At 37.6% G+C, this 15,334-nt stretch overlaps 1 protein-coding gene across 19 annotated transcripts in view; it reads left to right on the forward strand.

Annotated features, from left to right (window-relative positions):
• The window catches only part of RIMBP2 (RIMS binding protein 2), a 359,348-nt gene that overhangs the window by 259,139 nt on the left and 84,875 nt on the right, over positions 1-15,334 (forward strand). For 12 of the 19 annotated variants that reach the window (XM_024101538.3, XM_024101539.3, XM_065568590.1 and 9 more), the window contains 3 exons: positions 3,181-3,231; positions 5,595-5,615; positions 13,443-13,647. In XM_024101538.3, the coding sequence (XP_023957306.2) occupies positions 3,181-3,231; positions 5,595-5,615; positions 13,443-13,647 (277 nt within the window). Of the gene's footprint in view, positions 1-3,180; positions 3,232-5,594; positions 5,616-9,655; positions 9,813-13,442; positions 13,648-15,334 lie in introns of those variants that run through there. The other 7 variants (XM_065568589.1, XM_065568591.1, XM_024101540.3 and 4 more) reach the window with 2 other exon arrangements.

The raw sequence follows: 15,334 nt of genomic DNA on the forward strand, positions 1-15,334 counted from the left end.
CATATATTTATTTATTTACTTTGTAGTATGCAATATAACCTTAACATATGATGTAGCCCATTACTGCATTTGGGTAGTTACCACAATGAGCATTATTATTTTTAAGATCATGTTTATATTGACTAATGTTAGCTTGGGTAAACTTTCCAAATACACAAAGAGTTTATATAACCATAACAGTACCTACATGCACGCCCCACCTCCCCCCAAAATCCCTCTTTTATAGTTCATTCAATTTGGTATAAACCTAGGGTAGAGTTTTCACTATATGTCTGCTAAAATTGTACAATTTCACTGTGAAACTACAGTTGTAGCGACCTAGTTTGTCAAGGACCCAGAAACTAAACTTAGGCTTGTCCAAATGCATGGAGAGTTTTTAAATCTATTGATTAAATATGTGAAATTCAGATAGTAATTATATATAAACTGGGATACCAGTCATGAAAATGATGTTTTAGTGGAATTTCACCATATTTTCATGGGCATAAAGATTTTACTTATATATGATCTTCTGTGCTGTCCATTGGTGAAACCTACATGCCCCATTTACAATTAATATGTTTATATTTTTTAATTTAGCTAAACTATAACCTAAATAACAGTTCCCAAACTGACTTATGGGCCACCTGTGGTTTATAAAGCACTTGCTAGAGGCATGCAAACAGCTAATTGGTCAGGGAAGGATTAAATAGCTAATAGTTGAAAAGACCTTTACAGATACAATGCATCATACGTGTGCTAAGATGCCAAAGTGTTTACGTGCTTTGCTGAATTAGGACTTACCTGTTATTACTGGATTTGAGCTCCAAGACTAAATAAGTGTTATGCATATAAATATGTGCATTTTCTCTTTGAATTTCTCACAGCAGAAACTTTCCTCCACATTTTAGCTGTCATGTCCTTCAAGCATTAGTCTTAAATATTGCTTCCAGTCCACTGTAGTAGTTAAATGTCCATATCTTATTACAATGAAATTAAACATTTTTTCATCGGCAGTTAACACTGTTTTACCAATCATCAAACAGCCCTATTAAAGCAAATGTTAACTATTGCCAGTTTTTAAACTGTTGAGTTGAATGTCGTTGTACATAATTGCCCACCACCTTCTGCATTGTGGCAAAATTCTATTCCATTTAACTCCTTTAGCATGAAATTTATTGTTGGAAACAATTTTTGTCACTTAACTTGGATGATTTTAGTGGTCATTTATCAGAGTGTTGTTGTTTTTTTTAAAGCATGCCATATGTACTGCCAGCTGAAAAGAGCTGTCGTTTAATTAGCTGATTTCGTCAAAAATTTTCATTTGATTAAGATCCATTCATTAAGATTAAACACTTTATAACTTGGATTCATTAATTAAAATTTAATTTCATAGAGTATTTTGAAATGTTAGCATATTCATAGCATTTTGAAGTCATATATAGATATAGAGAGATTTTTATTAGCCATTATATTTTATTACTTTAATTTTTGACAGGCCTCTCATGTAGCATCTCCCGGGTCCTTGTCTTAGTTTATTTAAGCAATGACAATATTTTTCAGTATTTGAGCAGAGCCACCCTCCTCATTCTCACCTAATCCAAAATCTCTGTTTTAAATGAGACCTTACCCAGAAATGATAGAGCAGGCAGCCAGCCATATCTGTTACCTTAAAAAAAGAATCTTTATTAAATTATAGTTTCAGTGAAACCATAAAGTTGATTTAAGAACAGTTAATTGACTTCATCTCCCCATGTATCCCTGATGCCTGTCACATCATCATAAATTTGCAGATTTGTCCAATTTTTGCAGAGACACAGAAATGAACATGAGCTATACCAGGGCTTTTAAAATGAGTTTTAGTTTGGCTTCAGGAACTTCAGTAGAACCCTGTATTTCTCTCTCAGAGATAACAGATACACAATAAAGGAACCAAAGCTGCATCCTTGCTCCGGCAAACTATTCCCAGAATCAGGTCCTGGATATTTAGGTTTGACCTTTCAGATCATTCTTAATCCCACATTCTTGTTTACACTTGCAGTTTTGCAGGTGCCATCAATGTGTAGCTGTCTATAACTGAAATGCAGACATACTTGTGGGCACAGATGTCTGTTTATTAAGGTCTTGTCTTGTCTTCCTCATGCTGCTACTTCCATTGACTTTAATGGGGCTACTCCTATTAGTGAGGCAAGCAATATTTTACCTAAATTATTCCTTTGATGCAGGGAAAGAGTCTCTTAACATAAAACTGGTTTCCACTTCAAATCTTGCACATGGTTGTTTTTCAGCACCTCTGCATCTTTGCAGATTTCCACAACATAGTTTTAAGATACATTTGTATTAAACTGGCCCCTAATAAGGCACAATATAAAATGAATTAGAGCTGAATTTGCTGGTGGAGAAGCTAAAACCAACCTTTGTGAGGCAAGCTCTAGAGAGACATTGTTAGCAAAATTTGGAATTGTTAACAATAGCTTTATCCTTCTGTCACTGCTGTATGGATAAAGGATCCCATCTGGATGGGACAGGCGTGTATTGGGGGGGTCTGTGTATGATCCTGGAATAGAAAAGGGTGAGAACCATCAAACAATAGGATTTTAAGGCTTTATCTATTAAATTGCACTTTGCAAAACAAAAAGGATATCTATCTACTATGTAGCAAAATTAAATAAAAAAAAACGTTAATAATCTTCTAATGGTTTTAGGTTACAACAGATCACAAGACAGCTCTCATTTTCTTGCAGTTTTGAATCATAATCCAATCAGGGCACATTTGAAGTGAACCCTAAATGTTGTACTCTCAGTAACATTGACACAAAACATCTGATGGCATTGCAGCATGTTATGAATTGTTTTGTTACCTGACTACTTACATTTAAAGTTAAGCATACACTTCGTTGATTTGGAGCCGGGGCAGGTGCCAGGTCCAGCCCCCATTGACTTTAATGGTCTTTGGTTCAAACCCATATACAGTGTAGTAATCAGTGGCATTTTGTTGAGTTAACAGGTAATATATTCATGTAGTGCTGGCTCTGATTATTAAATTTGATTTCATTGTATTTTATCTGAATGTAAGACTATAAAAATATGATTTAAAAGTATCATATTCAGGCAAACTTTTAGTTATGTTTTATTCTAGTGCAAAATGAATATGGCATGACTGAGTAACCTGGTTTCTTCCTTTTTTTAATTGTAAAAAAGGCTCAGGTTGAAGCAAAGAAAGAACATGAAGGTGCAGTTCAGCTGCTAGAGGTAAGGAAGCCATTGTTTATTCTTGTCACCATTATACCAGTTCCTTTCTCATTATAGTCATATAAGACCATGATTGCTTCTAGCACACTGTAGTAATTCATGGGTAAATATTCCTCTTCATTTGTAACTCATGTATGCGTTAGATGATGCTGTTATGATCCAATGGCTAGAGCACTGAATTGGGAGTCCAAGAAACCTGTGTTTTCTTACCACCCGTAACTTCACATCTCTGTGCCTCAGTTTCTGCATCCATAAAATTGAGATAATGATACCTTTCTTTGTATACTGCTTTGCGATCTATGGATGAGAAGTGCTATTACATAAGTATTATTATTGTTTATTTTCCATCATTCTATTGCAAAAGAATCTAAGGTCAGTTTATAGATCATAACAGTTAATGGTAAAGGTAAGATTGCATTAGCAATAGGTGTCCATCAAAACTCCTTCTATTCATCTATCAGGAGAAAAAAATACAGAAATATTTGTTTAAAAGTTCCTTTGTTTTTATTTTAAATCCAGCTTTTTACACATTTCACCATAAATCCCTTAAATTGTACCTACTGTTAAAGAGGGAGAATAGAGGAAAAGGGAAGAATAAAAAAAATCTATATTAGCTTCATTAACAACGTCTCATAGCAATTATGATCTTGGCACAGAGCATTTCCTGGGGATTAATGTTCACCTTTTTTACCTCCCAGCGTGGTTAATGTGTCATGTAAGGTGGCCCATAATATTATGCTGGACCAGGGCAAGTGGCAACCAAAGGCAGCAGAAATTAGACCTGGTCAAGAAATTTTCAACAAAATATTTTTTCATGAGAAAATGGCAGTGTGTTGAAACTGAAACTGTTTGCAGGAAAGGATCGATTTTGACAAACTTCTCAGTTTGAAAAAAAATTGGAATTTTTTTTTAAAATAGTCCAAATTTAAAATTCTGTTTTTTCTGTTCTAAACAATTTTTGATTTTGAAATTTAAGCTAACCGTACTATTAAAAAAACTAACAAAAAAGTCAAAATCCAAACAAAACATTTAAATTGACCCGAATTAAAATAATGTTCTGATTGTTGGTTTGTAAAAATGTTCAAGATTTTGGTGATTTGTCCTGATTCAGAATGGACAAAACTTTTTAAATCTTGAAAAAAAATTTCTCAGGGTGGGAAACAGTTTTAGCAATATTGTAGTAATGTAGTCTGCTAGAGACTGATTAAAAGCTCATTGGAGTCAATGGCTGATGTTTGGAAGTGTAGAACACCTCCTACAAGATGATAAGAATAAGTGCTATGGGTGCTATGAATAAGTCCTTGTGGTAAGCAATACCTACCTCTCAGTTAATTTCAGTGCTGATCACTACGTATTCTGGTTTGTGTTATCTTCCTATTGTGTTATTTGTAGCACTTGGATGGGTAACATATATAAGAGTATATGTGAAATAGTAAAATGGCACTCTAATTGCAGGCAGATTTATTTTATTGTTCATTTCTATTTCATACATAATAGATTGTCAGTGATGAGTAACAAACTGTTCCTTTCTGCCTGAGACAAGTATCACACAAGTCACTATGAACTAATAACCACTTAATAATATATAAATTCATCAGAAAGACGATACCCATAAATAGGTTGGCTGCAGCTAGTACCTTGTCAGTGCTTAATTTGGTAAAGAATGTCTTGGCACAGTGTTTTGGAAAAAATACATATTTTCTAGTCCTCCCTTTCTTCTGTACAACCAGTTCTTCCATCCATGCACTTACCTCCCCATGTGTTGATGGAAGACAGAACTTTTTGGTGCAGTGATCATCCATAGAAGAAGATTCTGTTTAGTTAATTTATGTACATATTATTTCCTTGAAAAGTGTATTTCTCCACAGGAAAAGCTTTACTCATATGCTTGCATTATTATCATATATAGTAAAATTGATTTTTTAAAAAGATAATGGAGTGCCTTCTGGAAAGTATATGAGACAAGGGGAAATAAAGCAGACAAATGAAAATATATATGCCTTGAAAGCCAAACAAAATTCCTGTTTACCTGATTTGTCTGCTACCTCTGATTTGCATAACCCCATCAAACAAAGTTTCTTGGCCTTTTGTTTTATGTTTCACTAAGCCTATTCATTTTACCATTGTGTTTATTTAATCTGCCTTTTGAGATTCAAGATCAGCAGCAGTATTGATTTCTGATTTCTGAAATGTACAGTGTGATTTGCATTAATGCATGTTTTTACATGTGGTAACTGTTTCAATATATTTTGTTCTGAAATGTAAAAAGAAGTGTTCAATACTGTATTTTATTTCTTTCTTTATTTCACATTTCTTTGTTTACTGTGTCTTGTTTGGAATTTATTGCTTTGCACTTCACCCAGAACACCTTGGACAGCATGCAGGTATTTTAGGGCATAAATTCTCCCTTCCTCATTCCTGTTACCCTCCATTCAAAATGTATGTGATAGTCCTGCCTTCCCTTGCATGGAATACATGATAGAACCATTGTTATGCAAGCATGCTTGGCACTGGTATTGTTACAACCCTGGGAGGAAGGCAAGTCAAATTACCAAAGCCAGCAGCTCTTTCTGCAAGAGGTTAGCCTTTGAACATGGCATGATTTCTTAATAGCAGCTCAGATACCAAACTTGAAGTGATGTTCTTATGAGTATGCTCAGTAAGAATGGTTCAGTGTTTTATGCAAAGTTGTGACTTTCAGACTGTGTGGATTGTGTCTGAATTCAGATAGATTCTTTGTTAATGTAAAGAAAATTTTACAATGCAGTACTTTAAGAATGTATTCACCTGTGGCTCAATTATTCAGCCACTCGCCAAAAGGTACTGCTGCTACATAAAAAGATAAAATCTACAAAATGATATCCCGGGAGCAGAAAATGTGATTTCACCATTAGCCTGAATTCAAAACTGTCCACCTGGAAAGTGACTCATCTATTCTTACGTCTGCCTTGTGCAAACAGTATCTATCCTATAATAGACAAAGTCTGCTTCATTCTAGATTTTAGAAACTATTTTAGATTTTAGAAGCAACACTGTTCATTATAAATAACATTTATATACGAAGTTTGGAAAGTCACAAGTGAAATAGATTCAATCCAGTCTGCAGTGGAAAATTGCTTTCTCACAAAACCATTGTACAGTTGGGCACAATAAGTGGCCTCTAATTTAAGGAAACTATGGACTAGTATTCCATTTTGGTTAGGTCTGAGTTGGATTGATAAAGCTATGGAATGGAGTATCAAATTCACAAGTGATGCTTAGGTCTTGTGCTGCCTCTCTGCACTGGGATACTTTGAGGCAGATACAGAAACAATGAGACACGCCCACCAGCATATGGTTAAATGTGGTGCCAGCAACTTTATTAAACTATTAACCAATGAGGAACCACTGATGGAGCTACCCAGCAGGGTTGTTCCAGTATGGAATTCAACTGGGCATGAATGATCCCATTTTCTACAAACCATAGGGTGGGTAAAAGGGCAGTGCCCCTCTACAGAACCAAGGCTACCCAGGGCTCTTGGCAGGAAGCCAGAGTCCCAACTCATTCCCCTTATCCTCACCAGAAGTGGAGAGGTGAGTAGTAGGGAATCCCTCGCTGTGCAAGACAGAGAAGTGTACATCCTCACCATACCATGTTGTTTGGGGTCCATGCCCAAGAAGCCCATTGGATTACAAGGACTCACATCAGACCCTTTTTTAAAAAAAAACCCACCACCACACTGAAACCTGCCAAAGTTGCAACAAATGTAATGGTGTAAACCCCGGAGCTGGACCTCTGGGATGCTGGATGGAAGGTGGACACACAGCCATTTGCCTGTTTTGCCATATGGGAAAAATGCCTTCCAGCCACCCAACAAATTTAGCAATCAGCAAGGCCCCTGGCATCATAAGAAATCCAGCATACTTGATAAGGGTAGAAAAGGATGGGGCTGGAACAAAACCAAAATGACCCAGCTTTTGCAGGTAGGAGCCAATCAGCTAACCCATCCTAAATCCAGCCAACGAATGGCATCAGGAGCAGGCGAGACAGGCTCAGAGCCTGAGAGCCCAATTTTCCCCCAACCCAGCAGGTATGGAAGGGTGACACATCGTGTCCCTCCCAGACTCACAATTTACACACCCCGTTCAGCAAGGTGGACATTTCACCTGCAGTGCTTGTCTGCAATATATCTAGCTCCGTAATCTCACTTTCACAGTGATTTAGCAATGACAGGGAGAACTTTACTGTCAACATTTTTTAAATTAGAGATTTACTGTTTGTTGAACCTGATTGGAAACTGCTTTTACATTTGGGCTCCTGCCCCTTTTATTTTTTCGCATTTTCTGGGCTGAGCAATATATACAGGGTTTTCTTGTAACTTAGATTTGTGAACTGAACTGCCGAAGTAACTTCTTACCTTGCTGACCTAGAAGTGGTGAACCTAGTCCCATGGAAGTCAATGGAAAGATTCTCATTGAGTTCAATGAGAGATGAATCAAGCCTATGGGTGAAATTCACCTCCATTCCAAGCTTAGTGCTTATGTATGTCCTCTCTACGGGATGAATGCTCTCCTATGTGTATAAATCCTAATGCATCAAGATAACATTATATCTGAAGTGTAAAATATGCATTCTATATTTCCTAAAAACTGTCAGTGGTGTGACACTGTGTGAGTGTCTATGCCTGATGAGGTTTTTTTTAAGCCATCAGAGAACTATAGCAGAATATAACAAGCTAGTGTTGAAGCTGATGGAAGGTATTTTTTTGCCATACAGCATATAAATATCTTTAAACATAAATTTTCACATTAAAGCAAACTTGAAATCAGAACGTTTTGTGCATTTGTACAAAAAGCAATTTACTTTTCTTGTGATTTCCTGTATTTCCCTTGCTACTATTGGTAATTCAGCATATCTGTGATGAGTTTTCTCCATCACACTCTAGCTTCTGTTTTATCCTCCAATGGAATCATAATCCTTTGTTTCCAATATTCACATTTTATTGGATATCTACACTTTTTGAGGTTAACTGTAGCTCAACACCTTTGTGGTTTGCTAATCACTACTTATGCACTACCATATACTACTATGTATATATGAATCAGGGTGGTTTACTCCTTGATTTATGAATCCAAAGTTTTCCAGGTTGTCAGAAATGCACCTGATATCTGAGTACTTGAAAAGTGAGTATAGAATCACTTTTCCATTTGATTCTCCAATACTGCAAAAAGTGGGGCAAAAGTCTTGTAGCCAAGTAGATTCTTCACACACCTTCCCTGTTTTTGATACATTAAGTTATCTGCATTTATGCTTAGGAAATGAATTAGAGAGACACCTGTTTCAGAGGGTAGCTTAGAAAGATCTTCAAGGCTTGTTGTAAACTGCCCACTTTTGATCAAACTCTGCTCTTATTTTTATGATCTGAAACTGTATTTTCAAGAGTTCAGTTCTAATTTAGAGACCTAAATTAAGTGACCAGATTTTCAAAAGTGCTCAGAACCCAGCAGCCCTATTGGTTGTCAAAAGTACTGAACAGTTTTGAAAATATGCCTATTTCATTTAGGTGCCAAAATAGAAGCTGCTCGTTACTCAGCTCTTTTTGAAAATCTGGCCCCTATGCTTTTGAGAGAGACACACAATTACAGTGGACCACATCTTGAATATGGAAGGTGATATAAATCCTTTTGGTTATTCAGGGAGATGGGGCCATCTAAAGAGAGAATTTGGCACTAAACAAACAGTGCATATTAGAAATCTTCCAAACCATAAATACGTATTATGAAAATGAAGATACACGTTGAAAGAACTGTCAGAAATCACATCACTGGGTTTTTATTTCTTCATATTATTAATCCCCATTTCCTTACTGACAAGTCTCTGCTGCTGTGATCTCTTTCCTGACAACTCTGTCAAATGTAAAGCTCTTTAATGATGAAAAGTGCTATATAAAGAACTAAGTAGCCTCCGATTGTCACGTACTGTACTACCCCCCCTTGCTCTAGGATTTCAGATCAGAGACTCCAGAAGTTTATGATGCTGCAGGTGGCTCGTATCTAATAGAAGATAAAAGGCAGTGTAAACAGTAATTTATCAATATGGAATATGGCAAATGTATCTATATATACTTTTATTAGGTTTTTTTATATTGCTGATCACTGCACAGATAAGTTAGGTCTTCATAGCAAGGTCCCTAAGGGATTTCAAGAGTCTTTGGCTTTTCTCCCTTCCCTGGTACAGAAACCTCTGCTTTTGCTTCTTTCCTTCTCCCCCTCTCCCATTAATTTTGTTATGGTGGGAAAGTTTTGTCAAAGAGAAATGTCTTGCAGCACACCCGGAAGGTGGCAAGACCCTGGTGTAGGGCAGCTCATTCCACAGCCAATCCCCCTCATTGTAGACCTATTTGTCTGTGGCTGCCCCATGGTGTTGTGAACTGTATTGTCCCAGAGGAGCACAGCTGTCTTGGTGAGTGGTGGATGGAAACGTAGTCGTTGATGTAGCTGAGTCCCGACTTGTTGATGGCTCTGATGATCAGGACGAAAGCCTTGAACTATCAACAGCAGCAGATTAGGAGCGAGTGGAAGGATCGGTGCATAGGGATAAGGTGAGAAACACAATATGCACAAGCTGGAACCTCAACGTTGATGCTACCTGGGGATCCAGAGACAGTGAATCACAGTCCCCATCTGGCAGTAAGAGGTGAAGCTTCTTAGTGAGGCATTTTTCAATATCACTGATGCCAACTGTTCTTCTAAGCTGATTGCTGTTTTGAACAGGACCGTGAGGGTTCTCACCAATTTGAAGAACAGGAGACGGGACATACGGACCCTGGCTAGTTTTTCAAAGAGTTTATTCAGTTTTGCCCAGATTATGTGTGAGCCAACTACTCTTCAACCAGGAGCTGCTCTCCTCTAGGCATGGTGACATCTTCATGATGGTGTTGATTGCAGCTGGGTGTTATCAATGTATTGTTGGCAGCTCAGTCTATGGCCTCTCATCACATCTTCCAGGGAGTCTCATTTCGATATTCAAGAGGGCAGGGACAAAGTAGCTCCCAAAGGGTCTCCATAAGCGAGGGCGATTGAGGAAGCAAAGCTCTTGCCTTTTACCGTACTTTTAGTCCCGTTGGAGAGGAATGACTGTACCAATGCTAGGCCTTCTATTCCAGCCTTGTCCTGCAGAAAGGCCAACAGAAGAATGTGAATGACTGCATTATAAGTTGCTTAGAAGTCAAGTAGTATGAGCTTCTAGATGGGGACTCCTTCCTTGGCCATAAGAATGTCCTCTTTTAGTGCTGCTAGGGCTGTCTTCATGCTTTGCTGTATGGCCATGTGAAGTATAATTGGGGAGCATCCAGGATGTTGGCAGATGCCATGTGATGTTGGAATGTGGTTGCCAATACTGTCTGAATGATCTGGAAATGGGAAGTGAGCAGCAGAGTTGTAGTAGGGGAGAGTATACTCTGATTGTGGTTTTCGGGGGGAAGACTGTTACATTTTTTTCAGGGAGGTTGGCATGTTTACTTCTCTAAAGAAAGTGTCTGGTTTCTATTAGCAACGGGCATAGTTATAATAATGTAACTATTTCTGTGTAGCTTTTCAGTGCTATTTTATCACAGTACTGTATTTGTTTAGTACTACCAGAAACGCTCCTGACTTGCAGATTTCCCATATATCTTTTCAAACAACTGTAGCTAATCCTTTAATTTCAGTAAGAACTCAGTGACCTTTGCCATTTAGCAGCCTCTTCTGAGCCATTTTATTTAGATTTGGAAGGGCAAGAGCATTAACTTAAAATCAGATCATTGTAAGTGAAATCTACATAGCTTTTCAACATACATCAGAAACTGGTAAATAACATCAAATATTTACAGGAGTATTTTATGATAGAATGTAATCTGAATCTATATTTGCATTTGTTAGCAGATTACCAACGTGATGTTTAAAGCCATTTTTGGTGTATGCCATGAACAGTCATTTTTACATAAATCTGCTCATAAATTAAATCATGTTTAAAATATTATATATAATATTGAAGATGGTGACATGAATGAAAAGAGTGTGTCAGTTATTTAGCTGTGTTTAAGTTATGAGTCAGAGATTATCAATGCTCAGCAAGATCTGTTTGTATAATTTTCTGAAGGTCTGTTTTGATTTCTGTAGACATTATTTTAGTAGGGTGAAATTCACCCCTATGCAGAAGGTCCGTGCAGCATTTAAATCTCCCTAAAGTCCTCATAATAGGTCTTAAATGGGACTTAATTGATGCATAGGCCTTGGGCTGAGCCCTTGCACAGATCTGAATTTCATTTTTAGCTATTAATAGTCAAGCAACCAGTTGTCTGGTGTTAGAAAACAAGCACATGCAGGATTGCCAACTCTCAGTTTTATTGCAAGTTTCATGGTACTTTTTCTCCTTAAAGCAGCAGCTCTGTGATCATATCAGAATCTTTTCTTCCATTTAAAAAATAAAAAAAGCTTCTAGCCCTCCGGGTTGCCGAGAAAAGTTCAAAATGTGAACGCTAATGACTCAAAGCCCAAAAGGCAAATAAAAAGAACCCCAGGTTTGTTTGTTTGTTTTTCAATCTCATGATTTTTCAGGGACTGACTCATGATTTTTGAATGCTTGGGTTAGTATACTGGAAAGCTTCAGGGTATTTCTTACACACAGAGTTGATAACTAGTCCTAAAGCTCTCCATTGGAAAGACTGGGATTCTAGAAACCTAAATCCTCTTACTGCTGTTGCCCATTTAATTTTCTTTTCAAATTGCATGCAGAAGCCCTATTGCCAGTTTTCAACTAATTGCTAATAAGTGGCAACGTGACAGATAGAAAAGGCTCATATTTGGGTACCCTAAGCCAACAGTGGAAGAATAAAAAACGAAAGCACTTCGACTTTGTTTAGAACTCTTCACACTGTCTCTGTCTTTTCCAATTATTATCTCTTACTCCATTCAGGATACTCACATCAGCCAAATGTGTTCATATTTCTATAGCAAGATTAAACCAATTTGCATTTTATGAATTTGAAGAGATTAATTATACGTTCAGATTTGCTTGTATTTTTAGAAATACTTTATTAATGAGAAAATAATACTCCATTCTATATCAGGAAACTGGGACATTTTAATGCATGGGTTCTTCCAGGGGGCATGTGGGGGAAACTACTGAACATTGTAAATTACTGAGGCTCATCATCAGTAGAGCCCTGGAATGAATTCCATCATTAGCCTTGCCGTGAGTCATATAATTGTTTGGTGCCCATAGTGAGGCATATGGATGTAATACAGCCATGGTTTTTATGTAGAAACTTGTAGCCGTTCAACTGTCTTTGTCATGCACCACTTGAAAAATTCTGTTCTTCCAAAAAAAAAAAACCACCCCAAAAAAACAGTAGCAACAATTGAATGGGGGAAAATGGATCTAATTCATAGCCAGTTTATACTCATTAACATGGCTGTTTTACTAGGCCTATGGAGGGGAAGGAGGTTAAATGGAATGAAAAGAATGTTGGTACATGATAAAACATCAGATTAGGAAATAATGCATCAGATTGTTACATAATTTCTGCTGTGTCACAGCCTGATGCCTCAGAATTAAAACAAAAAGTCAAAGCCTGCCAATGACAAAATGTTTGTGTTACTGAAGCTTATGAGTAATACCCTGTTGACTGGTGTCTGGATTACTTCTGGACAGTTGGCACATCTAGTTGTGTACATTAATTTTGAAATAGAATTCAGCCAACAGCTACACCAACATTCTGCATGAACCATCGCTGTTTTTCTATAAACAGTAGTATAGCAATTAAGGAAGCTGTGATTTAATGGCTAAGGATGGGCAAATCTCAGAAAGAGATCCAGGATTTGGGGTTGGTTTGGAGAATCATTGAGAAGCTGGGCTGCTTTTCTGAATCAGCAATATTTGGGCTGAAAAATTTCACAAGCAAGGCTTTATCTTGCAAATTTACTAGCAATGCCACTCCTGGTCCTAACTGAAAACAGTACGAGAACAAGCTTTCTCTTGCTTGGAAATTGGTGGTGAAAAAAATATTTACCTGCATATTATATACTCCCAAAGGGTTTGACTCTAAATATGGGGAAATGTTTAGGGGGAGGAAAAGGGGGATCCAAACTAGTTTGCCCATCCCTGCTTCTTGATACTCTCTGACAGTCTGACCTGACCAAAGCTCTCTGTGATCCCATTCAGATGCATCTCTTATGTCTTGGTTGTGCAGGCCAAGGTACGAGAGCTAGAGGAGAAATGTCGGACGCAGAGCGAACAGTTTAACCTCCTCTCCAAGGAACTGGAGAAGTTTCGGCAGCAAGCTGGAAAGATTGATCTCTTGAGCAGTAACTCGGTGGCATCCTCAGATGTCCTTGGCTCCCCTAGTAAATCTCTGTCCCAGTTAATGAACGGAATAGCCACCTCCATAGGCAAAGGTAAGAACTGACACTTTTATTTGAAGGAATTTGCTGATTAGGGGTCAAATTAAACCCTCATGTAAACAAATCCCATTAATGGCAATGGGATTTGCTTGTGTGTGAGAGAGCAGTGTTTGGCCCTGATTCAGCTGTATGCCTTGGGGCCATTTCTGAGTAGCTCTCTGACTTCATTGGAATTACAGTGGATTTACTGAGATTTAATGTAACTGAGAGTAAAATTTGACCTAATGATCATTCCTCATTATTTGTGAAAAAACTCCCCTTGGGAAGCTTGTCTTGAGTGTCAGAGATCAAGAGCAGTTCGTAAGCCAGTATAGGCCACCACTTGTGTGGCGGTCCCCTGGCTGGATTGTCTGTGGGAACTGATCACAGGACCTCTGGGTATAGGTCCTTGCGTTGAAGGAGCTGTCCCGCTAGCTTGGAGATAGCAGTAGACTGTAGGGAGAGCAGAGACTCACCCTGACTTAGTGTTGGTTACATTTGCTTTTTTCCCCCCTCTTTCCTTCTATGAAAGGAATCTGTCAGTAGAAAGGATTGAAAACTGAAGGTGTTCTGTGGAAAATTTCAACAAAAAAGAAAATATTTTCTTTTTAGTCAAAACTTTCAGCAGAAAATTTGAACTTGTGGAAAAAAAACCACAAACCTGATGGAAAAAAAAACCAAAATATTGAGGAAAGCAGACTCTTTCCACAAAAAATATTAGTTTTGATGAAAACTCAGTTTTCCATCCAAAAAGCTTGGATGGAATACTTTTGAGAAGCCCTCCATGCAAATAACATCTGTTGGGTCTTTACTTTTCCCTAGAATGTTGATTATACTTAACAGGATGTGGTCAGTTTAGTGATGATGGATGGGTTAAAGAGCCATTTTAACCACAGTGAAACTTGACTGAAAATGTCCCTTTATTTTAATTTAAAAAGAAGGTTAAAAACAAGGTTCTAAATGAATGAATTTAATTTAAAAATAAGGAAGACATGTTTAATATGCTCCATTCTCATTGTGCCTATACTTACAATAATAATAATTATTACCTAACTTTTATACAGTGGTTTTCTGCAGTATATCTCAAAATGCTTCATAAGGGAGGTCCGTATCATTGTCTCTTTGTTTACTTTGTTCCCTTCATTGTGTGTTTCCCAAAGAGGCATGTTGAACTTTTGCCAGGTGATTTTTCTTTTTGCCAAAGGCGGCGACTCCTTGTGACTAGTTGAGTTTGCTCACTGCCGATTATGCATAAGCAATTTTCAAAGACTGAGACAGTATCATTGGTCAGGAGGTTATCTGAGGATACTTGGAAGGGACCAAGAATATAGATTCCATCCAGCTGCCTGACTATCAGGGCTTAAAAGTAAGGTGATTATGCTTACAGTGCCTAGCACAAGAGAACCCTGGTCTTTGGATGGGGCCTCTAGGTACTATGGCAATGCAAATAATTAAATATAATGCATAAGCAGTGACATTTGTTCTCTATCATAGTCTTTCTTTCTTTCTTTCTTTCTTTCTTTCTTTCTTTCTTTCTTTCTTTCTTTCTTTCTTTCTTTCCAATTAAGGAATTGGAATGAGCTGCAATTAAGTTAACAGGCCAGATCGTCAGCTGGTGTAAATCGGCATAGCCTCATTGAAGTCAATGGAGCTACACCAGTTTACACCAGCAGAAATTCTGGCCCCAAACATCTCCTGATTT

The sequence above is a fragment of the Chrysemys picta genome, chromosome 15 (genome assembly GCF_011386835.1).
Source record: "Chrysemys picta bellii isolate R12L10 chromosome 15, ASM1138683v2, whole genome shotgun sequence".
Classification (NCBI taxonomy): domain Eukaryota; kingdom Metazoa; phylum Chordata; order Testudines; family Emydidae; genus Chrysemys; species Chrysemys picta.